We start from the raw sequence: 22,913 nt of genomic DNA, 5'->3' as shown, positions 1-22,913 counted from the left end.
AACCATATAACCCTTTTTCCTCTAACGATAACATATCGCTAAACGCCGTCCGATATACACCTGTAAAATAACGAAAGCCCATATACCAATAAAAAGGTAAACGCCACTACTCTATCCTCGTTCTCTTCTCACCAACCCTGTCCACTCCCTCCCCACCATCCATAGCTCTATCCCTCCCCTGAACATTCAGAGTAACACCCCAATTCCCACCCCCACTAACCATACTACTATCATCAACCACATTCCCCCTTCCCATCTCTCTAGCAGCCACAACCTGCTCCCTCCTAACCCCCTCAATCTCAACCCTCCTATCCTTCCTCCTAACCCCGAACAAACACCCCCACAAATGATCCGAATCCACAATCTCCCCTCCATTCTGCCCTCGTTCGATCATACTACTAACCGTCCCTTCCTGTAACTGTAACGAATTCGTAAACTCAAGTTGAACCTCCAACTCCTCTTCCTCCCGTGCCATTTCAATATCCACGTCCTTCGCCCTTCGTTTTCCTTTTCTGTCATGTTGTTCTTGGTTTTGCAACTTTCTCTTTTTTGTGGGACTGCCTTTTTCTTCTAGCATTTCGAGGCGGCGTTTAGTACTAACCCTCCACACCCCCTCCTCAACCGTATTCCCGATCACATAAAGAAACACATTCGTCTCCCTCTTCTGTCCAATCCTATGCACTCTTGCAATAGCCTGCACCTCAAGTCCAATATTAACCAACGGCTCTACCAAGAACACATTGCTAGCCGTCACCAGCGTCAGTCCCGCACTCTGACTTTTAGCATGTAATAAGAACACCTCAATTTTATCATCAGTTTTAAACCTATTAAGTCCAAACTTAGATTCAAGACTCGAATATCCTATTCCATTCGCTTCCATAGCTCTTGATAAAACGTCGAGTACTTCTTTCCATTGAGAGAATAATACGCTTTTCCCACCGTTGGTACGGCGGATCCATAGCAGATGACGGATTATCATGTCGATTTTGGAGCTGAAGCTTTCGCGGAGGGAGATCTTTTTTATTTGTTTGAAGGTGTCGGATTCGATGCCTGCGTAGATTTCTATGTCTTTTTCTCCGGGTTTATGGAGGGGTTGAGGTTGATTGGTCTCTGCAGGAAGAGCTCGATTCTCCTTCTCAACGACAATATCCTGCATCATGTACGTAACGGGATGTAGGTCTACCTTCTTGAGCGGCCGTTTACACATCGGACACGATGGATGGTTTTTATACCACGCGTCCATACATTCCTTACAAAACTGGTGACCACAGATAGTCAACACCCCCAACTGTACTTGATCCTGACAGATGATACATTGTCGTTGATTCTCGCCTTGGCTCTCAGCCAGATGTTGTAAAAACCTTCCTTTGGATTTAGCTTTCGCAACACGATTGGAGAGGTCTTTGGCCTCCTTTTCGTATTTATCGTGCAGGGCGGTTAGGTCTCTGACGTGGTTGGCCTTGAGGGCTTTGGTTTTGTCGAAGTGGATTACTGTGTCTGAGACGACTTGGAGTTGGCGGTAGAATTCTAGACGGGCGTTGAAGACTTTGTTTAGGAAGTCGATTTCTTTTTCTAGGCCTTTCAAGGCTTCTTCTTGGTTGGTGAATAATGGGGTGATGGTTTTGAGGGTTTGGTCTACAAGGCCTGCTTCGGCCCTGGCACGGGCGGTTCCGGCTGTAGAGCTATCATGGAAGGGGTTTGTAAGACGTCGGAGTTTTGCGAGAAGACCGCGGATGGAGAATGGGAGGGCATCGGCTCCGACCTCGATTTCGATGTTGAGAGGTTTGACTTCGTCACGTTGGTCTTTTAGGCTATGGAATAGTTCTTGATGTTTCTCCTCTTTAGTTTCGAGACGTTCTTCGGCGGAGTCAATGTCAGCGCTATAATAGCTGACGGTGATGCCGGTTAAAGCTTGACGTCTATCGGCGATAACGGCACGAAGGAAAGCAACGTAGAGGAATCCTTCGTCTTGTTGTTCGGTAGATTCTTGGAATTCGTCACCTTCGAGATCCTTTGTGTCATCTTGGTCGGTTAAGGGGAGTTGTAAGAGTTGGATGAGCTTCTCACGCCATTCGTCGAGAACGTCGGCTTGGGAGTTAAGCTTCTCCGCTAAAGCTAGGATGTCGTCCATGACGGTGGTAGATTCAATACCACCTTTTTGCTCCTTGATGTTGATCTCTGGGATGTCGACGAAATCTTGGTTATCAGTCCGCTTTGCTATCGCGGCGATGAGCTTGTCGACTCGGTTCTCGGAGTCAGACATTAGTTCCTTTCTGAGCTCTTTTGCAACGTCATAGTGCTTATCCTCAAGCTTTTCATATCGCAACCGCTCGTCCCGACGTTCCTCGTCTTCTTCGGGGATGTTAGCCTTCAGGTTGTAATGGGCTTGTCCGAGGTAAAAGTGGAAAGTGTGCTGGACCTCGATGATGTCTCTGAGGCGATTCTTTAGCTTATTCAAGTCGCGGGCGGATCCACTACCGTCTTCGAAAGATTCGTCGTCTTCATCGTCTGACTCCTCCCAGTCCTCTTTATTGCGGTTTTGTTGGTCTGCATATTCATCCTCGGCAGTATCGGGGAGATCCATCGATTCCTCAGCTTCGCGTTCTCTTTCTTTCCTAGCCTCTTTCTCGGACTCTCGTCGTAAGGCTTCTGCTTCGACCTCAGCCCTGCACTCGCCAACTGCGATTTCTAGAGTATTCAAATACTCTATCAAAAGATCGACAGCTTTCTGTGGGTCACCCCAACCTTCGGCGATGAGCTGGGCTCGTGCAGCAATTTGGACAAACATCATTCGCTGATCTTGCTTAATTCCATTCGTATTCTGGGTCATCATGGCCTCGAGGACCTCATCGACCGTTCTTAAACCGCCCGAGCCTGCTCCTAGTGCGCGACGATTGAATGCTCCTATCTGTGGGTGTACACAAGTCTGTCTCAAGCGTCCTAACCAAGTGCGCATCTGGGCTTTAGTCTCTTCGCTTTCCGGGTTCCAGTCTCCCCGAATTGGTGATCCGTCTAGGTCGACTTCAATCTGCTCGCACGCCTGCTCGAATAATTCTTGGTAATTCTCCTCTTCTACTTGCGAAAAGCCTAGAGATATAGCGGTCCTGTGCTGTCTTGGCAGACGGATCTCCTCGTGCACAATGTCCTTTGTATGCCGTAAGGCCAGCTGGTGGAATACCCCGCCAAACCACTCTTTTCTAAAACATAGCTTCTCCCAGGTGGCTTTGTTCCCGCACCATGGACCTTGTCGTAGAAATACCAACAATCCGTAGAGGTCCTCGACGCTCTTCTGCACCGGCGTTCCTGTAACAGCCCATGCGTTAACCCGAGGAATTAGTCGGGCGACCTGTGCGGCGTTGCTAATTCCGCTCTCGATCATCTGTGCCTCGTCTAGACAAACTCTCCACCACTGTATCTCTACTAGTGGGCAGGAGCGGCGCTCAAATCGCTTAGCTTGGCGAAGTGAACGGTCTGGAGGCCTTTCGGCGTAGTATAGCTCGGTGGCAAGGACATTGTAGCTAGAGAGTACGATGTCGTACTCAAGGAGATACTCTATCAGGTCGGAGTTGGGGATGCTTTGCAGCTCGATAATGAGCTCTTTGTATCGGCCGTTCGAGATATGACCCTTAACTCCGTTTTTCTTCTGGTACACCAGCTGAGTGAGATCACGGGTCCCATCATACTTTAGGACCCGAAGGCCTGGGGCGTGAAGTTCCAACTCGTTGATCCATTGTTGCATGATGCTGGGTGGGCATATGATGAGTGTCGAGGCGGAAGCCCGAATCTTAGCCTGGCTGAACGCATCCCAGACTACTCCTCCATCAGCTTGGATCTGGCGTTTGTGCAGAGCCAGCAGGGAGATGAGCTCGACAGTTTTTCCGAGACCCATTTCTTCTGCGAGGATACCGCCTTTGATACCGCATTCAGCGATCAGCCGGTCGAGGCCCTCGCGATCGGTGGTGGTTATCCCGAGCGGAACGCTGATCCACATGGGACTACCATCGAAGTCTGTCGTCTCCTCGAAACAGAGGCTCTGGAGGGAAGAGGTCGCAGGAAGAGGCTCAATACAGCCCGATTCCGCAGTAACCCCTTCACGCTCCATCATCCAGTTCACCGTTCGCATCTGGAACGGAAACATTGTTGTGGTGAGCTCGCTCACTTGGATGGCCTCGGGGACCACAGTAGTAGCTGGAGGGACGTAGACGGAGTGATAAAAGTCTCTAGCCTTTATATCACCTTTGGTAGTGGAAGGTGTGTTGACGGCAGCCTGGATGTCGGTAAGGGAGTAGGGAGTAGCTGAATCGCAGGCTACCAGAGCGAGAAACGACGACAGCCATTTCTCAGCCTTCCAATCAATGATACAGCTGTCCCACCTCTCCACCCCTATCTCGAAGGTGACATGGGACAAATCGGCTATCGGTATCGCACCGAGGACCAAAGACCAGGAGAATGTTAAACTCTTCTGCACCCTGCTCCCACGCTGGAGCTTCGTGAGTACCTCGTCGAGGTCACGGATGCCCTGCTCTACCGGGACAGTGGCGGTCAACAAGTGATCACCCTCCGTTCCTTGAACACAGAAAGTGTAGTCCGTCACTGGATAATAGGGTCGATATATTGGTGAAACAGTAATGATGACCGGAAATTTACCGGTTCCTGTGGCTGAGAGCGTAGAAGCGAGGTGGAGAGCGACACCCGGTGCATCTGTCTTCGGGAGGGCCTAGTAATCGACAAGTGTCAGCGTAAAAACTCAGGAGGGTGCGTCCAACTACATGCAACTTACCAATTGCACCCGATGCCTCCAGAGTGTCAAGTAAGAGGTGGTAAGGACGGTTTCGGCATTCGGTTCTACGGTAAGATCGATTAAAGCTGCTTTGGCCTTCCGCTTCTTCGCTGGAGCCTTCCTTGTCGCAGAAGATTGCCCGGTTGTTACCGCTGCAGAACAATTAGTATACAGTAAAAGCTAGGATAGAGGTTAGGCGAGCGCGACTTACAAGATGATGTGAAGACATCTTTTGGAAGGAACTCTGTGGTTCCGATTGGTCGCGACATCGTGACTGGGGGTTCTCGGTAGGATGTTGAGGTTAACTAGCTCCAGAGTTGAGGTCGCAGAGAGAGTTTTATCGCCACGAAGAACGATGAAAAACAGCCATTGATGGTCGCCACGTTTCGAAAGGAAGAAAAGAAGAAGGATGAAGATGGTCAAGATGGTGCGAAACAAAGGTGGGTTAAGAAAGCCAATGCAACAGTATATAACCAGACCGGAATGCTATAAAGAGCAGGGGGTTTCTAGATCCTGCCGTAGCTGCTTCGTCTCGAGCTAGGTTCCCGTTCGCAAGGAGGACATCGCTTGGCAGAAGCGAAGTCTCGTGATTAATTAATTAACTAGAAACGAGATGATGCGAAGAGATTATATGATACTCTCACACTGAGGCTATATGATGGAGGTACTGAAAGGCGAGAGGTGATGAAGCGGTTTTGAATTGTTCCTGTTGGAGATGGTGTAAATACAGTATAGCTATATATAGGGCCACCATATGGCTATACACGACATCTAGATACTAGAGCCTTCTCAATGTCGGATTTAAGGACTATCATAAATATTAAACCCGGCTGCTCTCCTTCAAAGGCTTCTATTATATTACCTGAGTAGTATATGTACAAGTCGCGGTCAATCCCTTCTTATATACCATAGGATATCAATACTGTATCGATTTATCATTGTATTCACAGATCTCGCGATACTTTATGTCGTCAAGACTGTACAGGCTTCTGTCCCGCCTTCTCCTCCTGCATGTCCCTAATCTTCTGCTCGAGTGCCTTTATCTCCCCTGTTACCTCCACTGCCGTTAGTCATTGGTCCCCCTTAAGCACCAATAACAAAGAGAAGAGTGAATTATATACCCTCCTTCTCATGCTTAGCCTCCAAATGCTCCAGATACATCCATCCATAATAAAAACCTTGATAAACCAGCAGCGACATCAATATAACCTTCGATAGCGCCCGGCCGTACACCTGGTAAAATCCGATCTATTCCAATTCATCTACTACATCAGTTATACGTCCAATTCCCTTTCCATTGGATAGATCATGTATCGATGGTTCGATATGAACGTACGTGAGGTGACTTCTTCTTCGGCTCGCTGGATGGTGTAGCGGGGTTCGGACTTGGACTTGGTGTCGGACTCGAATTAGATCTGGAACTACTCGACGATGAAAACCGCATATGTCTCGACGACGGCCTCTGTCGTACTACCGCCGGCCATAATCTCCCCTGCTGCTGCCTTCCGACACCCAGCGCGAACAGCCCCAGGCGTGTCGCCATCCTGTTGTTCGTTCAGTTCCGTCTAAATCCCGTCGCCAAAGATAGAGTTTGTACAAAGAACTACCGCCGACAGGTCCCGGTCAGTCGAAAAATTACACGCAACTCAACTTTTTCATCCCAAAAAGGATAGAAACATTAACTTACCCCCGGCTTCGACGCTATGCTGATTCAATACCCCTGTCCATCGGGGACGCCAATGTGGTATTTTCTCGAAATTCAGAAGGAAAAAGTGCGGCTGCAGCTTGCCGTAAAGAAACATTTTAATTGCTTCTTCGCGAAGGGGAAAGAAAGTCAACACGTATCTTCTTTGGGACTCTTATAAAGTGATCGTGCGCTTCACTCTCCACACTTTACACCTCTTAATCCCTTCCCATCGGCATCGCCAGTTTCATCGCTTTTTACATTTCGTATTATTACGTATTCGCTTTAGTAATACACCCGCAGCCGAATAACGTTACTGTCAAAATACCTTCACAATGGTTGGCATCCCCTTCTTAGATATCTGTCCGACTCCGATCAGCTAATCGATTGTATTGGAAACAGGCACAGCAAACCCCCCAGCAGAGACTAGCCAACGAAAAGTTCGCAAAGGTACGATACCTTTATCCGATCCTCTATCATTCAAAAGGAATACCGATCTAATATGGGATATATTATATAACAGCGCGAGGCCGCCAAGCGTGGTAAAGCCGATACCGACCGCAAGACCTACGAGAAGGCCGGAAAGAACCCAATATCCCCCCTCTGGTTCGCCCTCCTCGGTTTTGTTGTCTTCGGAGGATTGCTGTTCGAGTTAGCGTATGCCTCATTGCTTTCCCTATTCTTCTTCTTCATCTGTTTAGAGGTTGTATGGTTGTGTGGAGGCGTCGGGCCATAGCTAATCTGGGGAAATACGAACAGGCGAATGATCCTCAAATATTAGATAATCGATATACCGAATACATATATCCTGCCACCGCCAAATCTATCAGCCAGGACACCTCGAAGCACCAGTCTATACTAGAGGCTAGTCTGCCATACAGACTTCCATTAGGTCACCTTCGTGGAGTCTAGATTTCGAAACCGAGCCGTCAACCTTTGCCAGCCTCTACTTTACCGACCTCACTGTTTTCATAGTATTCCGATGTAAATACGCAAACCCTGTTTTTCTTAATTTTGTATTTTATGTCTTTCCCCAGGAGTTTGACATTATTGGGTGGGGAATCAATTGCATTGGGCCATTTTCTCTCTAACTATTCATGAATTGCATGCATGCTGTCCAGCGATATCAATACTTCAGAAAAGTAAAAGCCGTTCGATTCAATCCAATCCAATTTGCTTCGCTGAAACGCTCAATTCTATTATCCTATGTTCTATAATACAGTTATTTTATACATATATACATACCCAATGGGACGATTTGGATATAAATAGCCTCGTAGGTGATATAAAAGGATCACCTCTTCCCAAGCACCTCCTCCACCCTCCCTTCAAACGCCTCGATAATCTTCCCTGCGACCACCGGAACCACAGCTTCACTCATAACCGCATACAACGGATTCGCAAATTTATACTCAATCTCCAAATCCACCTTACTCTCCCATTCCTTCCTCATCTCCACCATCCCATTCCCACTATCCCGACCATCCTTATCCTTATTCTTATTATTAACAACCCACCTAGCCCTCAACACCTCAAAAATCCCGTTCTCACTAGCATCAGCCGTCACAACCCCCCTTTCCCCTCCTCAAACCGTTCGCACATAACTTTACTCGTAAACGTCTCGTCATAACCACCCCATCCTACCCTTAGATCTGCAGTTGTAGGAAATGAATCTGGAGGTGGGGTTGTTGATGTTACGGTGGATTTTACGCAGAAGGGTACGAACGAGGAGTAGGAACTTATGTCGGAGATTAGGGTGAAGAGTTCTGAGGGTGGGTGGCGGAGATGGCGGGAGACGGTTAGGCGTTGGGAGGGGGTGGGGAGGATGAAGGTTCGAATTCGTGTTTGGGGTTTGAGGAGGGTGCCGAAGGGGTTTGTGGGGGGTCGAGGGAGGAGGGAGGAGGAGGAGGATATTAGTCGCGAGGAGAGCGACAGAGGGGGTCGTATTATCATGATAAGAGGTTTGCTTTATAGAGTGTTAAAGGATTTGGAGATGTTTGGTTGGCCGGGAACGGAGTATCGAACTGGAAAACTTGGGAAAAGTTTTGTGCGACAGGATGGGACGACGGCGACAACACGTGGTTGGCGGAAAAATACCACATGTGAAAAAGAGGCTATCGAATGACGAACCATAGACATATGAAATTAAGTCGGAGGATGAGCTTATATAGAGGTAGAAATTCTAATATGAAAGTCTATTTCTCAAGCTCCTCGTTTTATAGAAGTAAATCTAGAATAGAATGCTTTAATCTAATATAAGGTTTCTTACTATAAGAGGACCGATATTCGTGAATACTGTGGTTAATTTCAACCGCTAAACCGTGTACATAAGTATTAACAATAAATATCGGCTCATTATAAGCTTAGAATAATATGGAAGATAAGAGCTGTATTTCCTTGTCTCCGAATACGTGTCCTTCTATATATCATTGTATTCAAAAAATACTTTAGTTAGTGCTTGCTTTTATGCACAATACCTTGTTACGTTAACTTTTTGTAATTACCGAAAGAGGAAATATTTCTTATTCGACAATAACTATTTCCCACTAGCAATCCCAAACCCACAACCACCCAATCAAAACCACCAACGCTATCCTCTTTTCGATAAAATAAATTATCTTGTCTTAGACTCTACTATTACCGCGGCGCCAGGTACAGTGAATTATATTAGCCTTTAGAATATCGATAATAACGAAAACTAGCGTAATCAAAAGGTGGCCGATGATATCGCAGCAGATGGACTACTAGCTATCTCAAATATATCTATCATAAAATCCGCGAGTTCAGGATTATAAACCTGAAGAAATGCCGATATCTCTCCTCTCGACAGCCTAGGCTCGGTTGTCGAGCATATTTGGCGAAGGTCTGGGTAAATTTTAATATCCATAATATCCCGCTTCACTGCCACAGCTAGCTTGTCGGGCTGGCAGCAGATTTAATTGTCGTAAACTCTTCTAAACAGAGGAAGCAGAAGTCTTGAGGGCGTCCAGACGCTTATACTTTTCTTCAGCTTCGTTCTTTTCTTCTTTTAGAGACCGGATTTGCACTCTGTGCTTGGCCTCTGTCTTGTCATAAAATATTGCGGAGCCACGTATGCTTCGAAGCATCCCAGCTGTGATGAAACCAGTCCAGCGAGTGCCTTGAATGGTCTCTTGAGCCCACCGGTGGAAGCCGGTGGCAGACTTTCGGACGCGCCCGATAGGCTCATCAGACTTGAAATCCATAGTTTTTCCCGCTAGGTTAAATTCTTGCCTCATACTAAGATTTCCGAGGGAGGACGACCTTCCTCGGCCCAGAGTTCAGCTAGCACCTCGAATACAAGCAAACCCAAAATCCCAGAAGCTGCAACGGCCCGTTCGTCAGACCTCCACGAAGCTCTTGCGATAGCCGGGTTTGAAATGCACGAACTTCTTCAAAAGGAATATTCAACCACAATGAAACAATATCGGACAGTCGAAGCCTCGCTCGGAAGCACGGAAAGCAAAATAGGATCACTCCAGCTTTCTCAGTTAGAAAATGAAAATGAAAGAGATTACCTTACAACCCTTAATAAGATCGAAATCATAAGGATATCTCGCAGACTTACACGGGGAATTTCGAGTTTGATATTACAACAGACTTCCATATCAGATATTTTGACCTCGGACCACCTGAGGCAACGGGACATCGGGATACGGGATCGAGATGAGTTTATACTCCGCCTTTTCGGTTATCGCCACGAAATCCACGAAAAAGAAGTTCAAAATCTTGAAAATCAAATACGGCACGCGAAAGAAGAGCTCCAATATACCGCTGAACTGGTAGAGAAACTCACAGAGCAGTACTTTGAGTTATGTCAGGCAAAAGATACACAGCTACCGTCGTTATCCGTTTTTCAGAAAGATATTCAAATACTTTGCCGTACTGATCAGTTGAATTGGAATTTTGCCAAAGTCAGAAAACATTTGTCGGGGTCTTCCGTTCGTGGAATATCATCAGAATACGGATTAAAGGGATGTATTCCCAAGAAATTTGCTCCAGTCGATTTAGAGATATCGGACGTCGGTATAATGGATACCTCTATCTCCAAAACCTTATCTAGAAAGTCGGAGGAGCTGCTTACCTATGTTCTGAGAACCTTCGTCCCGAGTGTCAAAGGTTACAGGAATAAATTGAGAAATCTTTTGGTTTCATAATATCAACGGGGATTACGAAGAACGACTTCGGGGTTTCTACTGTACTGGAGCAAGATATTACCGAGTGTGAGGGTGAGGATATAGAAGATGAATGGCTGATAACTCGGTCCAGTTTACGGTACAACTCTCAAGCATACTTGCAAGAACAGTTCAATTCCAACACCAGCGCATTTCTAAGATAGATCGAAGGCACAAAAGACATGAAGAGTGCACAAGCCTTTTGGGGAAAACCATTGATATCAACAAGAATCTACAAGATAGATGGGCTTCGAGCTTAGAATTTGGCGCAGCCTTTCAGACACACCTTTTCGAGGGTTCTGCAAGGTTTGATGAAAAGTCAAAAGCTTTACGGTATATGGAAATCCGGGGACTGCTCTTATTGGATACAGAAGCTTTTAAAAGCCTTGAGTCTGCTCTTGGAGATGACTATATTGAGATCGGAATATATTCGAATATCCTCCAACCGACATCCGCTCTGCAAGCCATAAATGCTATTTGCGAGAACGTTTTCATTGATAGAAATTAGATCAACGAATAGAATTTAGCTCGATGAGGAACCATTAATTTCAATTTAAATTGGTACTAGTGCGAATATAGCCCTCCAGCAGTACGAGTACATACCTTATTTTTCAACAAGAATGCCAAGATGCGTTAAGAACAAAAATGCAACAGAACACTGCGACCACCTATTTCCACCACAGCAAGAAGTTCTAATGGTTTATTTACCTATACTTTATCTTGAATATTTGGCTAACCAATTACCCCGAAACCATGAAATATATTCTTCTATGTTACCAACTTTGGACTCACACAAGAACAAATAAACCGAAAATTTGCGATTGCTAAGGCTTTTTTTTCTCTCTGCTAGAAGATCAACGACGCAGTTTCCGAGCACCTCTCGAGGAAGGTATCTACAATGGATATCGGCCATTAGGTATGATTGAAATCTTACCTGGACTCCGCGACAACATCGGGTTTTATAACATCATGAAATTCTTACCACAATATGATCGAGTCCATCCAGATGTAATCCGGGAGGAGATCGAAAATTCTATCGCCACTGTCACGAAAACGTCGCATACAAATTGTTCCAAATTCTTGCAATCATCCTTGAGGTACCCGAAGGTGAATTGAAGCACAATCGCCTGTATGAAGCAGACTGCGATAGCGGTCTATGGTATATTCTCGCGGCCATACCGACAATGGCACAATCGCTTTTGTTTTCCAACAACCCGTCGCTGCATTGCAGGTGAAAAAGTATGAGGACTCCAATTGGGAGTATTGCCGGATTCCGCAAGACACAATGTCGGTCAATATCGCTGACCTTCTAACCATCCTATCGAATGGATATTTGAAAAGCGGGGTACATCGTGTCATTGTGCCTCCGAAGGACCAGCAGCATCAAGATAGGCTGGGGTTGTTGTACTTCGTGCGGCTGAGTGATCGGCTAAAATTAAGGACAGTGGAAAGTTCGCTCCTGAGGAGGCTAGGACATTACAAGGAAGGTATCAATGAAATGGATATTCTGGCACTGGAGTGGACCAGGGCTCGCATTAAGAAGAACTGGAGTCGATCGCCGAGCGATCTGAACGAGGGTACTAGCATGGCGGGGTTTAGCGTGAAGCATTTCCATGGCTAGAGCCTTAAACTCTCATTGTAACAATACCGACCCTAGAATGTTCTTGCCAATCAATATGAAGTGGTATCCCACGCATTTGAAAAGACATCGAACTTTTTGTATAATCATGGAATATGCTCAGATTTTAAGAACCATGCATGGAATTGAATAGCTATAGAGTAAGCCCCTTTCTATCTCGTATATCGCTCTATAAGTACCGATAACTGAGATCAAAGGGCTCCAATCATCCAATTCTACTAAACATGAACCCGATCGATGTTCAGTTTGTTGTAAGTTTTTCTGGTTACTTTGTTAAGGATCTCCAGGCGGTCCGCCAAAGTCCACAATACAACCCTCTCAGAGACTACAATATTCCACTACAAACTCCAGGGTTCAAAAGCGTCGTACAAGCCGGTCAAATTATTTCTATCCTCTTACATCTGCCAACAGGAGTCGCCGTCGGTGACTGCGTTGATGTTATCTTTTCACGAGCGGCATCTCGAGACCCGCTTTTCGTTGCAGACGAGCATCTTGGAGTTCTAGAATCCGTGGTCAAGCCGTGGGTGCTGGAATGTGATATTTCAAGCTTTCGACGGAATGGCAAAAAAGCGGAGTCCAGGTGGCTAGGCTTACACGAACGATGCAAGTTACACTCCGCTATCCGGTACGGCCTTACCCAAGCGCTTCTCGCGGCGACGGCACAAGTCTATGGGTGTACAATAACTGAAGTTATATCCCACGAATGGGCACCAATTTCAGACCGACCAATCGATATACTTGCATCTTGTCATCGGAATGACACACTACAATTGGATCGGATGATCATGAAACAGGCATCACTTCTTCCACATACCTCTTCCGTCCACATCTCGGATGTCGGACCAAATGGTTCTACCCTAGTAGATTATGTACGATTGGTTGCGGGCCGCGTCAGGGCTCGGGGTAGTTCTTGATATTGGCCCCGTCTGCACTTCGACGCTTATGGGACGCTAGGGGACCTTTTCCCACAACTCGATCAATTAGCTGCATTCCTTGACAAATTGGCCCATGCAGCATAGCCGTATGACGTTTTGATTGAGTCTCCAATCATTGTGTCATCGAAAGCAGAGCAAATTCAACGGCTGGCGGAGCTACGGACGTTGTTGTTACGAAATTCTACTCGAGTAATGATTATAGCCAATGAGTGGTGCAATACACAGGGAGATATCAAGGAATTTGCAGATGCGGGTGCAGTAAACTATGTGCAAATCAAGATGCCTGATTTAGGAGGTATTGACAATTCTTACGAATGAGATGCTGCGGAGTATCGCCTTGACAAAAACGACGGCGGCTTAGTAGGATCTAATTCATGACGACGCTGTTACATGCATCGATTCTTTCGAGCATGCAGGATTATATAATTTTCGATCTGTATATATTTGAAATAGAGGGCGACTCGATAGACCAAGATTTTATGAACTATTATACACATACTGTAGCATCTATTTAAATGGCGCTTTGTTCAGCCCCTATCCTTCCAAGTGCTTTGCTAAAACTTAGTGTATATATATACAAGATCATATCCACGTTTAGATCTAATGAGAATCGACTTCGTTGTCAATTTGTTGCCTATTACAATAATTATAATACTATGCGCCAGCGCTATTAACTAAGTTGACGTTCTAAATCCATGAGGGAAACCGGTAGAAATACATTAGTACTTATCAATACCATATGTACCATACTTTAAATACCCTTTTAAATTTCTTTCTTTGCTCTATCGGTGGGCTCTCTCCCATCTGTATCAAGATAATGTAAAACTAGCCGAAGCGAGGCCGGGTCAACATGATCTCGGTTATATCCGAGCAAGATCGGTGATCCGGTTTAAGGGGTATCGATACGTATATGTCGCCAATGTATTATGGTATCCTCTGTGATTGAATGATAGTGACGTTACAATTAGCCAATTGCATTCCACACAATTGCAACACTCTAGTCCTCTACAGAGCGGTATTTGATTTCCAAGTGACTCAGCATGCGGGGTCTAATACCTAGATTATATGCTCCCGAAACCTTTGTCTCGCAAAATTGATAGATGCCGCCCGAAAAAACAAAAAAATTCTAGACTTGTAAACCCAATAGCAGCTAGCAAAATCGTCGACACCCCCTACGAGACCTCTTCCGTCAACTCTTGCAAAATTTGTTTATAGAGCGAAACTAGGCGTAGGCTGTGAACTTGAAACCCCCCTCGTTGGTCGTGATCAGATACTCTGTGGTTGGTAGAGAGGTCTTCGGTAAATGCTCTGCGAATCATTCCAGGACCATATCTGGCCGGGCCTCCTATCCTCTCGGGTATCAAAACAACCTTCGTTCCACACATCCCCCGCAAGAAATCTGAAAATGCGATACCAAGCTGTACTCCACAAACACATATAACTCGCAACCAGAATGGATTATGTGATTGCAATCCGTCCGCCGAGAGCACCGTGTAGACACCTCGTAGAGCATTTACTTCTGGCTGTGAAGGTCTACCGGATGTGAGAGGTAGGAAGGGAATATGTTCATTCGGATTCCGTTGACGCTTCGACTCTTCATGCGAAAGCAAGAACACTGAGGCAGCATATGCTTTCGGTTCCAGTTCCCGCGCGAGAATCGCAAACTCCAGCATTGTGCTAACAGTTTCGTATTCGCAACAGCAAACCTCGAGAATGCACCACGGCCGTCGTAGAATAACGAGCAATGTTTCCGCAAGGCTTCCACGTCCCACGATGTAATGCTTCTCTGAAATTGCTGCATTTACTAAAAACCATGGTAGACGAGGTATTTGGCTCTGTGCTGCATGTGGAGCTGGTGAGGAAGTTGAAAATGAATGAAGATCTTCTTCATCGACATCTGAAAGCCGGAAATATATTGGGATTGTTTCTGCAACAGCTGCTGCAGCTCGATTCAGCTGGAAGGCAAGTTTAGGAGACGCGATAGTTTCCCAAGGCTGCGGTAGAGGTCTTATTGAGTATATTGCGAATGTGCTCCGTATACCCGTACCACCCCCCTTGTCGTACTTTTCGCAGAGTTGAGCCGGCGTGGAGACATTGTTGTGAGGCCGGGCAACAGGGCCCTGGCTCATTGCGCTTGGTGACTGAGTGTTCCTCTGCGTGTGTTCCTGGGATAGTCTTGATACTAATGTAGCTGCAAGGGTGTAATCCAATATACTCGATATAGAATGCCGATCGTTTTATATATATAGATATGTCTAAGGTTGTAGCATATAAGGATTCCGATCTAGAAGGTGTTATCCCCGTCCTGAGCTGTGGGGTTTCTCGTCGTACTTATTGATCGACTAACAAAACCTCTCGTTTTCTGGAAGGTACCTGATCGATCCATCGTTAGGACTCAAGACAGCCTAGGTATTCACATATCCACCCAAGTGCATGTTGGTGGGATTGCGGGGCTGGGCTGCTGTTAGGCGCATGCTCCGCCACAGAGCCTAAGAACGCCATCGCATGACATGCAAGCCTGTATTATAACCACTTGCACATGGTTGACTTGGAACTTGTTAGACGAGGCTGGTTTGTCCTCGTTTAGTTGCCTCTTTCGTTAGTTCGGTCGCATGCCTTGGTTGACTAGACTTAAGACTTTATATTAGTCTCGAAACCCTGGTTCAACATGCGAGTACAGGATTAGATGTCGGGTGGGAACGCTCCCTGATTAAAATTATTTAATTTATCAATATCGAATTAGAATAAAAACAGCTGAGTTTATGGCTCGAAGGACCTTCGAGTTCGTCTTTCTCCAGAGTAGTTAAAAGCTGGATCTGGATAGCTTCTTCAGCCTGACTATATCTAGTTAGGTCTGTTTCAGGGCGCCTCGATCCTCGTTTTTTATAGGTTCGGCACTTCGGCTCGGCCCCACTCATGAGCTGAATAGGTGGAAGCTCCTTGTTAACTGATATTTGTATCGATATGGAGTACGTGCTACAAATTTCGAGTTCCGAAATACCTAGTTTATCGATATCGGTTTTCCATCTTGTTTTCTCGGGCTAGCTCCGGGTCGATTCTCATATTTTCGCCTACTTAATATATCCTTGCAGCCTTGAACCCTACGAGTGAGTGCGCGAATTTGAATGTGCGTCTTGTCGTGTGTTTACTTTTCGCTTTGGTCACGTCTAGACGTCTAGCTCTCATTAATCCACCTCGGAACCTTTTTTTTCTATTCCCTGTGCCGCCGCTGTTTCTTCCCGTATCCGGTCTAAACCGCGCGGAAACACAATGCCTCTGTTCCCTCGGGATTTCCCTTTCCCATCTGGAGGGCCCTCTGCGGAACTAAAGGATGATAATGAAGTGACATTCGACCCTCTTGCCGTTGCCGCAGTCCTCTCTAATCCACGCGCGGACCGAAGCGCTGCCAGGCTCTACCTTCAATTGGACCGCGATGACTACAGATGGCCCCATACAATGATGATAGGCGGAACATTGCCTCCTATGAACACTCTCGTCGCGCATCTTAGCATGAATGTCACTTCTATACATCCTGCAATTACGATGTGTGGGATAGACATTAAGATGATTCCAGTTCGCTCCGATATGGTCTTCAAAGAATTTCCCGTTTACAATAGCAACTATCGTCTTAACGACCTAGTGGATTTTAGATCCTCAGAAATTGCGGGGAATGACTTCATGGTTATAAATATGGACGACCTGGATAGCAAGGCGCGGCGGGTGCACAAACTCGGTATGGGGCCGTGGCCCGGGCGTATTTCACTCCAAATTATCGGGCTTGCGAATGGTCTTTTGCTGTTAACTGGAGTAGCCTTCAGTGCATTAACCGCGGATATCTGGGCTGGGACTCTCTTTTTATTCTACGCTTTACACTGGCTTGCGTCTACCTTCATCTCTTTTACTCAGATGATCCGTATTGACGTCAAGGGAAATATTGTAGCGGACCCAAAGCCTCGATATGCAGTCTATCAACGCCCCGAGGGTGGAACTGTGATTTTCAAAGGCCGAAAAGAGACGCTTGAGAGGTGGGCGAGAGAGACTATGGAGTTTAACAAAACGCCCAGAATTGTTTTCCTCCATTGGTTCTGGATGATTAGTGGAACATTGGCTGCAATCGCTTCCGTCGCATGCATGGTCAACATGCGCGGATACCTACAATTCGGATTCCTAGTAGTCCTAGTCTATTCTTCCGTGGCGGAGATCATTGCCACGCAGATCTCGCGTCGGCTACAGGCAGCTTCTCGAGGGGATTTTTCCCATCAGCTAGTAGAGGGTAATATAACCCGTACAAAAGGGATTATTAGAGCTACAATTGAGAACAGCCCGAACTGTCGATTGAAGGGACTAGATTGGATAGAGCTAGAGCTTCTTCCCAATTGGCCGCTATACGAAGAGATGCTGAAAATGTTGGCTCGTATCAATGACCTTCAAGAGGAAAATGAAAAGAACGGAGGAGTGGATATGGAAGCTGAAGTCGAGAAGGCTATTAGGACGTTTCTGACAGAGACCACTAAGCCCGGTACTGACCCGGCGAAAATTCTCCTGGCCCGAAGAATTGCAGACGAGACCCGAGATGCTTGGGCAGCTGGGTCAGGTAACCAAATGAGGGAAAAGGAGAGCGTTCCGACCAAGGCGGCTGCGGCTCATGTATGATTATGAATCCTCGAGGAAGCTAAGAGACCGGGGAACGGGTCCTAGTTGGCTGGGTGTGGTTAGTTATGAAACAGGCGTTCATATTGTTTCAGATGGTAGTAATATCTTTGTCTATAGCGTATGTATACGAATTCATGTATATGGTTACAACCTAAACTAAGCGGTTGGTTACGGGTATTAATGAGCATGATTGAATTGAAATTTTTTTGGAACTCTAGCTATGGTATGAGTTGTATATCTACCTCGGCTGGTATGTGTAATTATACAACTGACGTATTAATTTATGTCATAGCTACTCGTACTCAAGCCCGAGGGTGCAGTTAAGTGTATCTTGAACGATAAGAATACACGAGAGATAGCTGTTTGGTAATTGCTAAAGTAATGATGTGCATGACTTGACAAATCGATATATTAGTAATAGCAAGCGAGCGCCTGGACTCGAGGCTAATAGCAAGCGCAGTCACTTAGCATACACTGGCATGTTCATAAAATTAAGTGCCTAGAAGTTAAAACCTATGGTTTTGTAGTTTTGTAACCTAAATCTAGAAATTATAGATTACAGACAATGTAAATTTAGGTGATTCCAAGCCGAGGAATAATTCAATGAGGGGCATTGTGAATAAACAGGCAAGGCCTAACCATCTATAAACTTTCAGGGTTTCAAAATCGTCGGCAGATGTTGGGGTACCGGTGTTGGAGACGGGGATAATATCAAAGTTGGCAGGCGGTGTAGTCTTGCGAGGGAGATCGACTGGGAGCATCGTTGGTATCTTCGGTGCGGGAGGGCTGCTAGGGATCCTTATAGGGTGTTAACGGTATCCCAAGATTGGGGGGAAATATTCTACAAATTTTTATAAAGGTTTGCCCATTACATTGAGCCGTTGGTTAAGCTAAAGCCATGAAAGATAAGACTTTCTTTAGATATTATCGTAGAATGGGTAGAGATGATTAGTATGCTATAACCAGAACTGAAGTAACATTTCGGATACCCTTATAATTATGGTATATATGTGCCTTAAGTTTAAGGCTTAGTGGATAAGCGCTAGAGAAAACTTCCTCCAGAACTGTACGGTGCTGTCGTCTTTTAGAGATTGTTTCTACTTGAAGGAGGCATACTTTCTTAAAATACAATTATTTTTTTTAACATTTTGGGAAGAAATTGAATTCCTATGATTGATAAGATTTAGGGGCATCAATGCCTCAATTTACGACAGATTAGTAGAGCGGCCATAGTGCGGGGGGAAGGAAATATTGAAGTTTTAACCTCACGTTTTCAAGGAGAGTCGGCTGGCGACCCTTTTAAATTTTGTTTTCCGTGAGAATGACATATTCTGGCTTGTTCGTACAATTAGAAAGACTTCCTCGACAATTTTCACTTCTGTGTAACAATACCACAAGTAGGATCTCAATCTTCCTTGCGGTAGTCGCTTAGATGGTGGAATCTAGTCACAGTATACATAGCGACAACGGCCAAGGATATAGGAATTTGGCATTCTCCACGAGAAAGCTAGCGCTAGCATGACCAATACCACTCTGTAGCTGGCTGAGCGATTTTCTCTGAGAGTCCAAAAGAGGGGACGTTAAGCAAGGAACTACTGGCCACGTCATTCCGGAAAGCTTTTCTTGCCGGTGGAGAGACAAATTTGCACAGCCGCGTCTTTTTTTGGGCTGTGGCAGCAACCCAATCCCTGATGGAAATATATATTGCCCAAATCGACCTCGTTGCCATAAGTTGCGCTCCCCTAACACTAGGTACCTTCCTTCGATGTTGTCTGCACAGTTTGTCCTGCGTCTGCCTGGTTGGATGGATAGACCCACCCATTACTTGAATTTATCCTATAGAATTACCTGTAATAGTGCACCAGTGACCAGATATTTCAGAAACCAGCTAAGTTATGGTTTCGTATTGTTTAATTAAGTACTTATTTGCATATATAATACAAATTCCACGGAAACGGAAAAGGGAGTATATCTGTAGATAAAAAAGTAACTGTAATTCTAGATATACTTGATCTTAGGCTGGATATGTAATATAGACGCAGATATTATTGTCTATGGTTTGTATATGCACCATGCACTATACAGAAACCGATTTGGCCAATTGGGTAATGAATTTTGAGCCTCATTATAAGATTATACAAGTGGTTAGAATAGGCTAAGATTACCTTCTTTTAACGACTTCGCGTTGTGGGATTACTTGGGTTTTTATTGGATCGTTCCAAACTCCGGCATGACAAACCCATTCAGCATTTTCTATTGGCTGTATACATTCTCCGCCAAGCCCAAGCGGTGGGTTGGTAACTATATGACGGACAAAAGGCTGATTTTCGGGAGTCATGATGAGACGCGTGGGGATAGTATATCCCTCGATCAAAATGCGGACCCACAAGTCTCTAATAGATAAATGGGAAAATCATCGAACCGAAATCATTTTGCTCTATCATTTAGGCCGGACCCAGGCGGAAATTCAAGATATCCTGATTAAAGAATATGGGTTCTTAATAACGTAAACTCGGCAAGCCCACATAATAATCACAGCTAAAAGAGCCTTGCTGACCCTATTAATTTTGCTAGAGTAAAACAGTTAGAGTATCGTCTCAAGCAATGGGGTGCACGAAAAAACTTAACACAGAGGGAATATCAAATTATTCATAAACGGTTTTCGACCAGCCCTCAATCAACCTTTGTGTGTCTGAATGATTTCCCAATACCACAGGAAAAGCTACAGCGAGGACTGCGACGATACCCCCAGCAACCCCAGTACAAATTAATTCTTGGAAATATGGGAGATTTAGAAGACAATTCAGAGGGAATCACATTTGTGACACTTCCCGGAAGCCCACCGCTAACAGATTTCGGTCTTGTGGTTCCTGAAACCGGTTCTGGCGATTCGTCTGTGGCCTCGTCTGGCGTAATATCGAATATTTGCTGGCCGTTCTTACCCTCTATCGCACAATTTCTCCTGACAGTAGTAAAAAATCCCTCGTTTGTATGGGCTAGGGAAAACTATGTACTGTTTTTCCTCGACTTTCTTTCAGGTTCGTGAACAAGTGTCTCAACCTGCGTGCATCTACTTCTCAAAAAGGCAATGCCCATCCCTAGTATATATATTCTGACAGTGAAACTGGACAGTCACCCTACCGCTACCACGGTGGACCTATGAAAAAGTCAAAACTAGATGCATAGAGCAGGGAACTGAACAAGATACGCGGAATACTTCTATCTTCTATGCAGTTTCTAAGGCTTTTCGTCAAATGAATATTGGAGAACATTCGTACAATATTTATCGTAAATTTCTGGATTCGTTTGTGGTTGAGGAGTTTATACACACTGTCTTTTCCCAAAAAGGGTCACGCGGAACATCGAAATTCATTGCGCTGCGGGCGATTTTGGGATACGAAACTCCCAAATCCGCGCGAGTCCTCGGAAACACTAATGCTCTACACTTGTCTTCCTTTCGTTTTGGAACTTCAACCTCGGAGTCGAGGCAACCTTCAACTTCAGATCACATGAGCAAGAAGCGGAAGCGGTTAACAGATATAAGCTCGAGCGAGTCTGAAGATATGCACGGTAGAAGGAATAAAATTAGCCGTAAAGAGACCGCTGATGAAGGTCTTGGGCGCAGACTGGCTTGTCCTTTTGCAAAGGGTGCCCCAGCTAAGTATCCCGCATGTTTGCGGATTAACAGACAAAACCTGTCAGGTGTCAAGTACGCGATACATCTGAGCCTTCAGAATATAAAAACTCGTCTAAATTGTGTATATTTTATATAGGGAACATGTCAAAAGAGCACATTACAATAATGCTCTACCATCGGATATTAGAGCAACGAAATCGTGGGCTGGGATATTCGATTTCGTGTTCCCACAATGGGGCAATAGACCTCGACCGGGGCCTTGTAAGTTTATATTTGTCTATTTGTTCGGATATTCCTGGAAGCTTCTAAGACTCGAAACCTCACCGGGTGATCTAACGTTCCCATTACTTGTCACATAGATGCCAACTTGGATAATGTGTTCGAAGGGGCACACCGGCCCCAAACGGAACCATCAACCGTAGAAATTTTCCCGGAAGATGTTAATCCGGGTTGGTCTCGTACCCAGACGTCACAAATGGACGAGTATCAGGATATATTAGAAGATCCCGGAAGCCTATCTATAGTGCCCTCTCCGAGAATGAGTCCGAATCTTGCTAGCACTCCTCTGAGCCACAATTTCATGTCCTCAGCAAACTTTACGAATCACGAAAGAACAACCTCTGAAGCGCCGACGGTATCGGTGCCACGTGAAGGCCCATCAATTGGGAAAAAATATACTCTAATGATCGCTCGTTTGCCATATATTCCGAGTTCAATGGAATCACCAGGACCCAAGCGCTTTGGTTTTGACAATTTCCGCGAGTTCGGCCATCAATTTGATCGATGGATTAAGTCTCAGTTTATTGACCCACTGTTTTCTTGGGAACGATGGGAGCTATTAAACCAGTTTACTAATGTCCGCCTGAGAGATACGCAAGCCGTAATAGATGACATTGATTTCTCTTTTCTTGCTCAGAATTCTACAAGGGCGGCTTTGTACTTGGTTGCGAAGGCTGAATTTTAATTCAGGACAATATTTTTCTTTAAACCTAAAGTATTGAAATTGCTATAAGATCTCACGCTAGTAATACATAAATTTTGTAATACATATCCGGTCCTTAATATATGTTAATTTGTTAAGGAAACTGAAAAATTTACATAAGATTAAATAAAAATTATATAATTTTGATTTATTACAAAATGTACGACGGATAATAGCCAGCGTCTGGTAAATCTCGCCAAGGCACAAGTCTGAAAGATCCATCATCGAGAAACTACCTAACCACCCCTCTGTGCGAGAGCCTAGAGAGATACGGCGCTCAACCGCACTCTGCCCTTCTCACAAAAAGGCCCCAACTCCCATCGCCCCAAACGTTTACCATATACATATCTGTTCGGCCCTCTCCTATTCCTGTTCCGACTGTTGACACAAATCGAAACGCGGACTAGACA

The 22,913-nt window shown here is 45.4% G+C and overlaps 8 protein-coding genes across 8 annotated transcripts; 4 read left to right on the top strand and 4 right to left on the bottom strand.

Moving 5' to 3' along the window:
• Nucleotides 1-106: 106 nt before the first annotated feature.
• DFL_007840 (uncharacterized protein) lies at nucleotides 107-5,049 on the bottom strand (the record flags this gene model as incomplete). The annotated part of the gene is made up of 3 exons (XM_067637486.1): nucleotides 107-4,717; nucleotides 4,781-4,932; nucleotides 4,992-5,049. 3 exons carry the CDS (start codon nucleotides 5,047-5,049, stop codon nucleotides 107-109), a joined length of 4,821 nt encoding a protein of 1,606 aa, XP_067488998.1.
• A 702-nt stretch (nucleotides 5,050-5,751) lies between these two features.
• Nucleotides 5,752-6,323, bottom strand: DFL_007839 (uncharacterized protein; the record flags this gene model as incomplete). Its single annotated transcript, XM_067637484.1, has 3 exons — nucleotides 5,752-5,828; nucleotides 5,902-6,028; nucleotides 6,117-6,323. The coding sequence occupies 3 exons, from the start codon at nucleotides 6,321-6,323 to the stop codon at nucleotides 5,752-5,754; spliced, it is 411 nt and encodes a 136-aa protein (XP_067488997.1).
• Nucleotides 6,324-6,799: 476 nt separating this feature from the next.
• DFL_007838 (uncharacterized protein) lies at nucleotides 6,800-7,245 on the top strand (the record flags this gene model as incomplete). The annotated part of the gene is made up of 4 exons (XM_067637483.1): nucleotides 6,800-6,802; nucleotides 6,867-6,914; nucleotides 6,988-7,121; nucleotides 7,224-7,245. 4 exons carry the CDS (start codon nucleotides 6,800-6,802, stop codon nucleotides 7,243-7,245), a joined length of 207 nt encoding a protein of 68 aa, XP_067488996.1.
• Nucleotides 7,246-7,758: 513 nt separating this feature from the next.
• Nucleotides 7,759-8,417, bottom strand: DFL_007837 (uncharacterized protein; the record flags this gene model as incomplete). Its single annotated transcript, XM_067637482.1, has 2 exons — nucleotides 7,759-8,014; nucleotides 8,065-8,417. 2 exons carry the CDS (start codon nucleotides 8,415-8,417, stop codon nucleotides 7,759-7,761), a joined length of 609 nt encoding a protein of 202 aa, XP_067488995.1.
• A 3,525-nt stretch (nucleotides 8,418-11,942) lies between these two features.
• On the top strand, nucleotides 11,943-12,278 carry DFL_007836 (uncharacterized protein; the record flags this gene model as incomplete). The annotated part of the gene is made up of 1 exon (XM_067637481.1): nucleotides 11,943-12,278. The coding sequence occupies one exon, from the start codon at nucleotides 11,943-11,945 to the stop codon at nucleotides 12,276-12,278; it is 336 nt and encodes a 111-aa protein (XP_067488994.1).
• A 2,125-nt stretch (nucleotides 12,279-14,403) lies between these two features.
• On the bottom strand, nucleotides 14,404-15,360 carry DFL_007835 (uncharacterized protein; the record flags this gene model as incomplete). The annotated part of the gene is made up of 1 exon (XM_067637480.1): nucleotides 14,404-15,360. The coding sequence occupies one exon, from the start codon at nucleotides 15,358-15,360 to the stop codon at nucleotides 14,404-14,406; it is 957 nt and encodes a 318-aa protein (XP_067488993.1).
• Nucleotides 15,361-16,501: 1,141 nt separating this feature from the next.
• On the top strand, nucleotides 16,502-17,884 carry DFL_007834 (uncharacterized protein; the record flags this gene model as incomplete). Its single annotated transcript, XM_067637479.1, has 1 exon — nucleotides 16,502-17,884. One exon carries the CDS (start codon nucleotides 16,502-16,504, stop codon nucleotides 17,882-17,884), a length of 1,383 nt encoding a protein of 460 aa, XP_067488992.1.
• A 2,375-nt stretch (nucleotides 17,885-20,259) lies between these two features.
• DFL_007833 (uncharacterized protein) lies at nucleotides 20,260-22,485 on the top strand (the record flags this gene model as incomplete). Its single annotated transcript, XM_067637478.1, has 5 exons — nucleotides 20,260-20,390; nucleotides 20,459-20,922; nucleotides 21,017-21,593; nucleotides 21,658-21,782; nucleotides 21,881-22,485. 5 exons carry the CDS (start codon nucleotides 20,260-20,262, stop codon nucleotides 22,483-22,485), a joined length of 1,902 nt encoding a protein of 633 aa, XP_067488991.1.
• Between the last annotated feature and the right edge of the window lie 428 nt (nucleotides 22,486-22,913).

This window comes from Arthrobotrys flagrans (genome assembly GCF_004000055.1).
Source record: "Arthrobotrys flagrans strain CBS H-5679 chromosome Unknown unitig_8, whole genome shotgun sequence".
Classification (NCBI taxonomy): domain Eukaryota; kingdom Fungi; phylum Ascomycota; class Orbiliomycetes; order Orbiliales; family Orbiliaceae; genus Arthrobotrys; species Arthrobotrys flagrans.
Note: the sequence above shows the minus strand (reverse complement) of the source record. Positions and strands in the feature narration are given on the sequence as shown.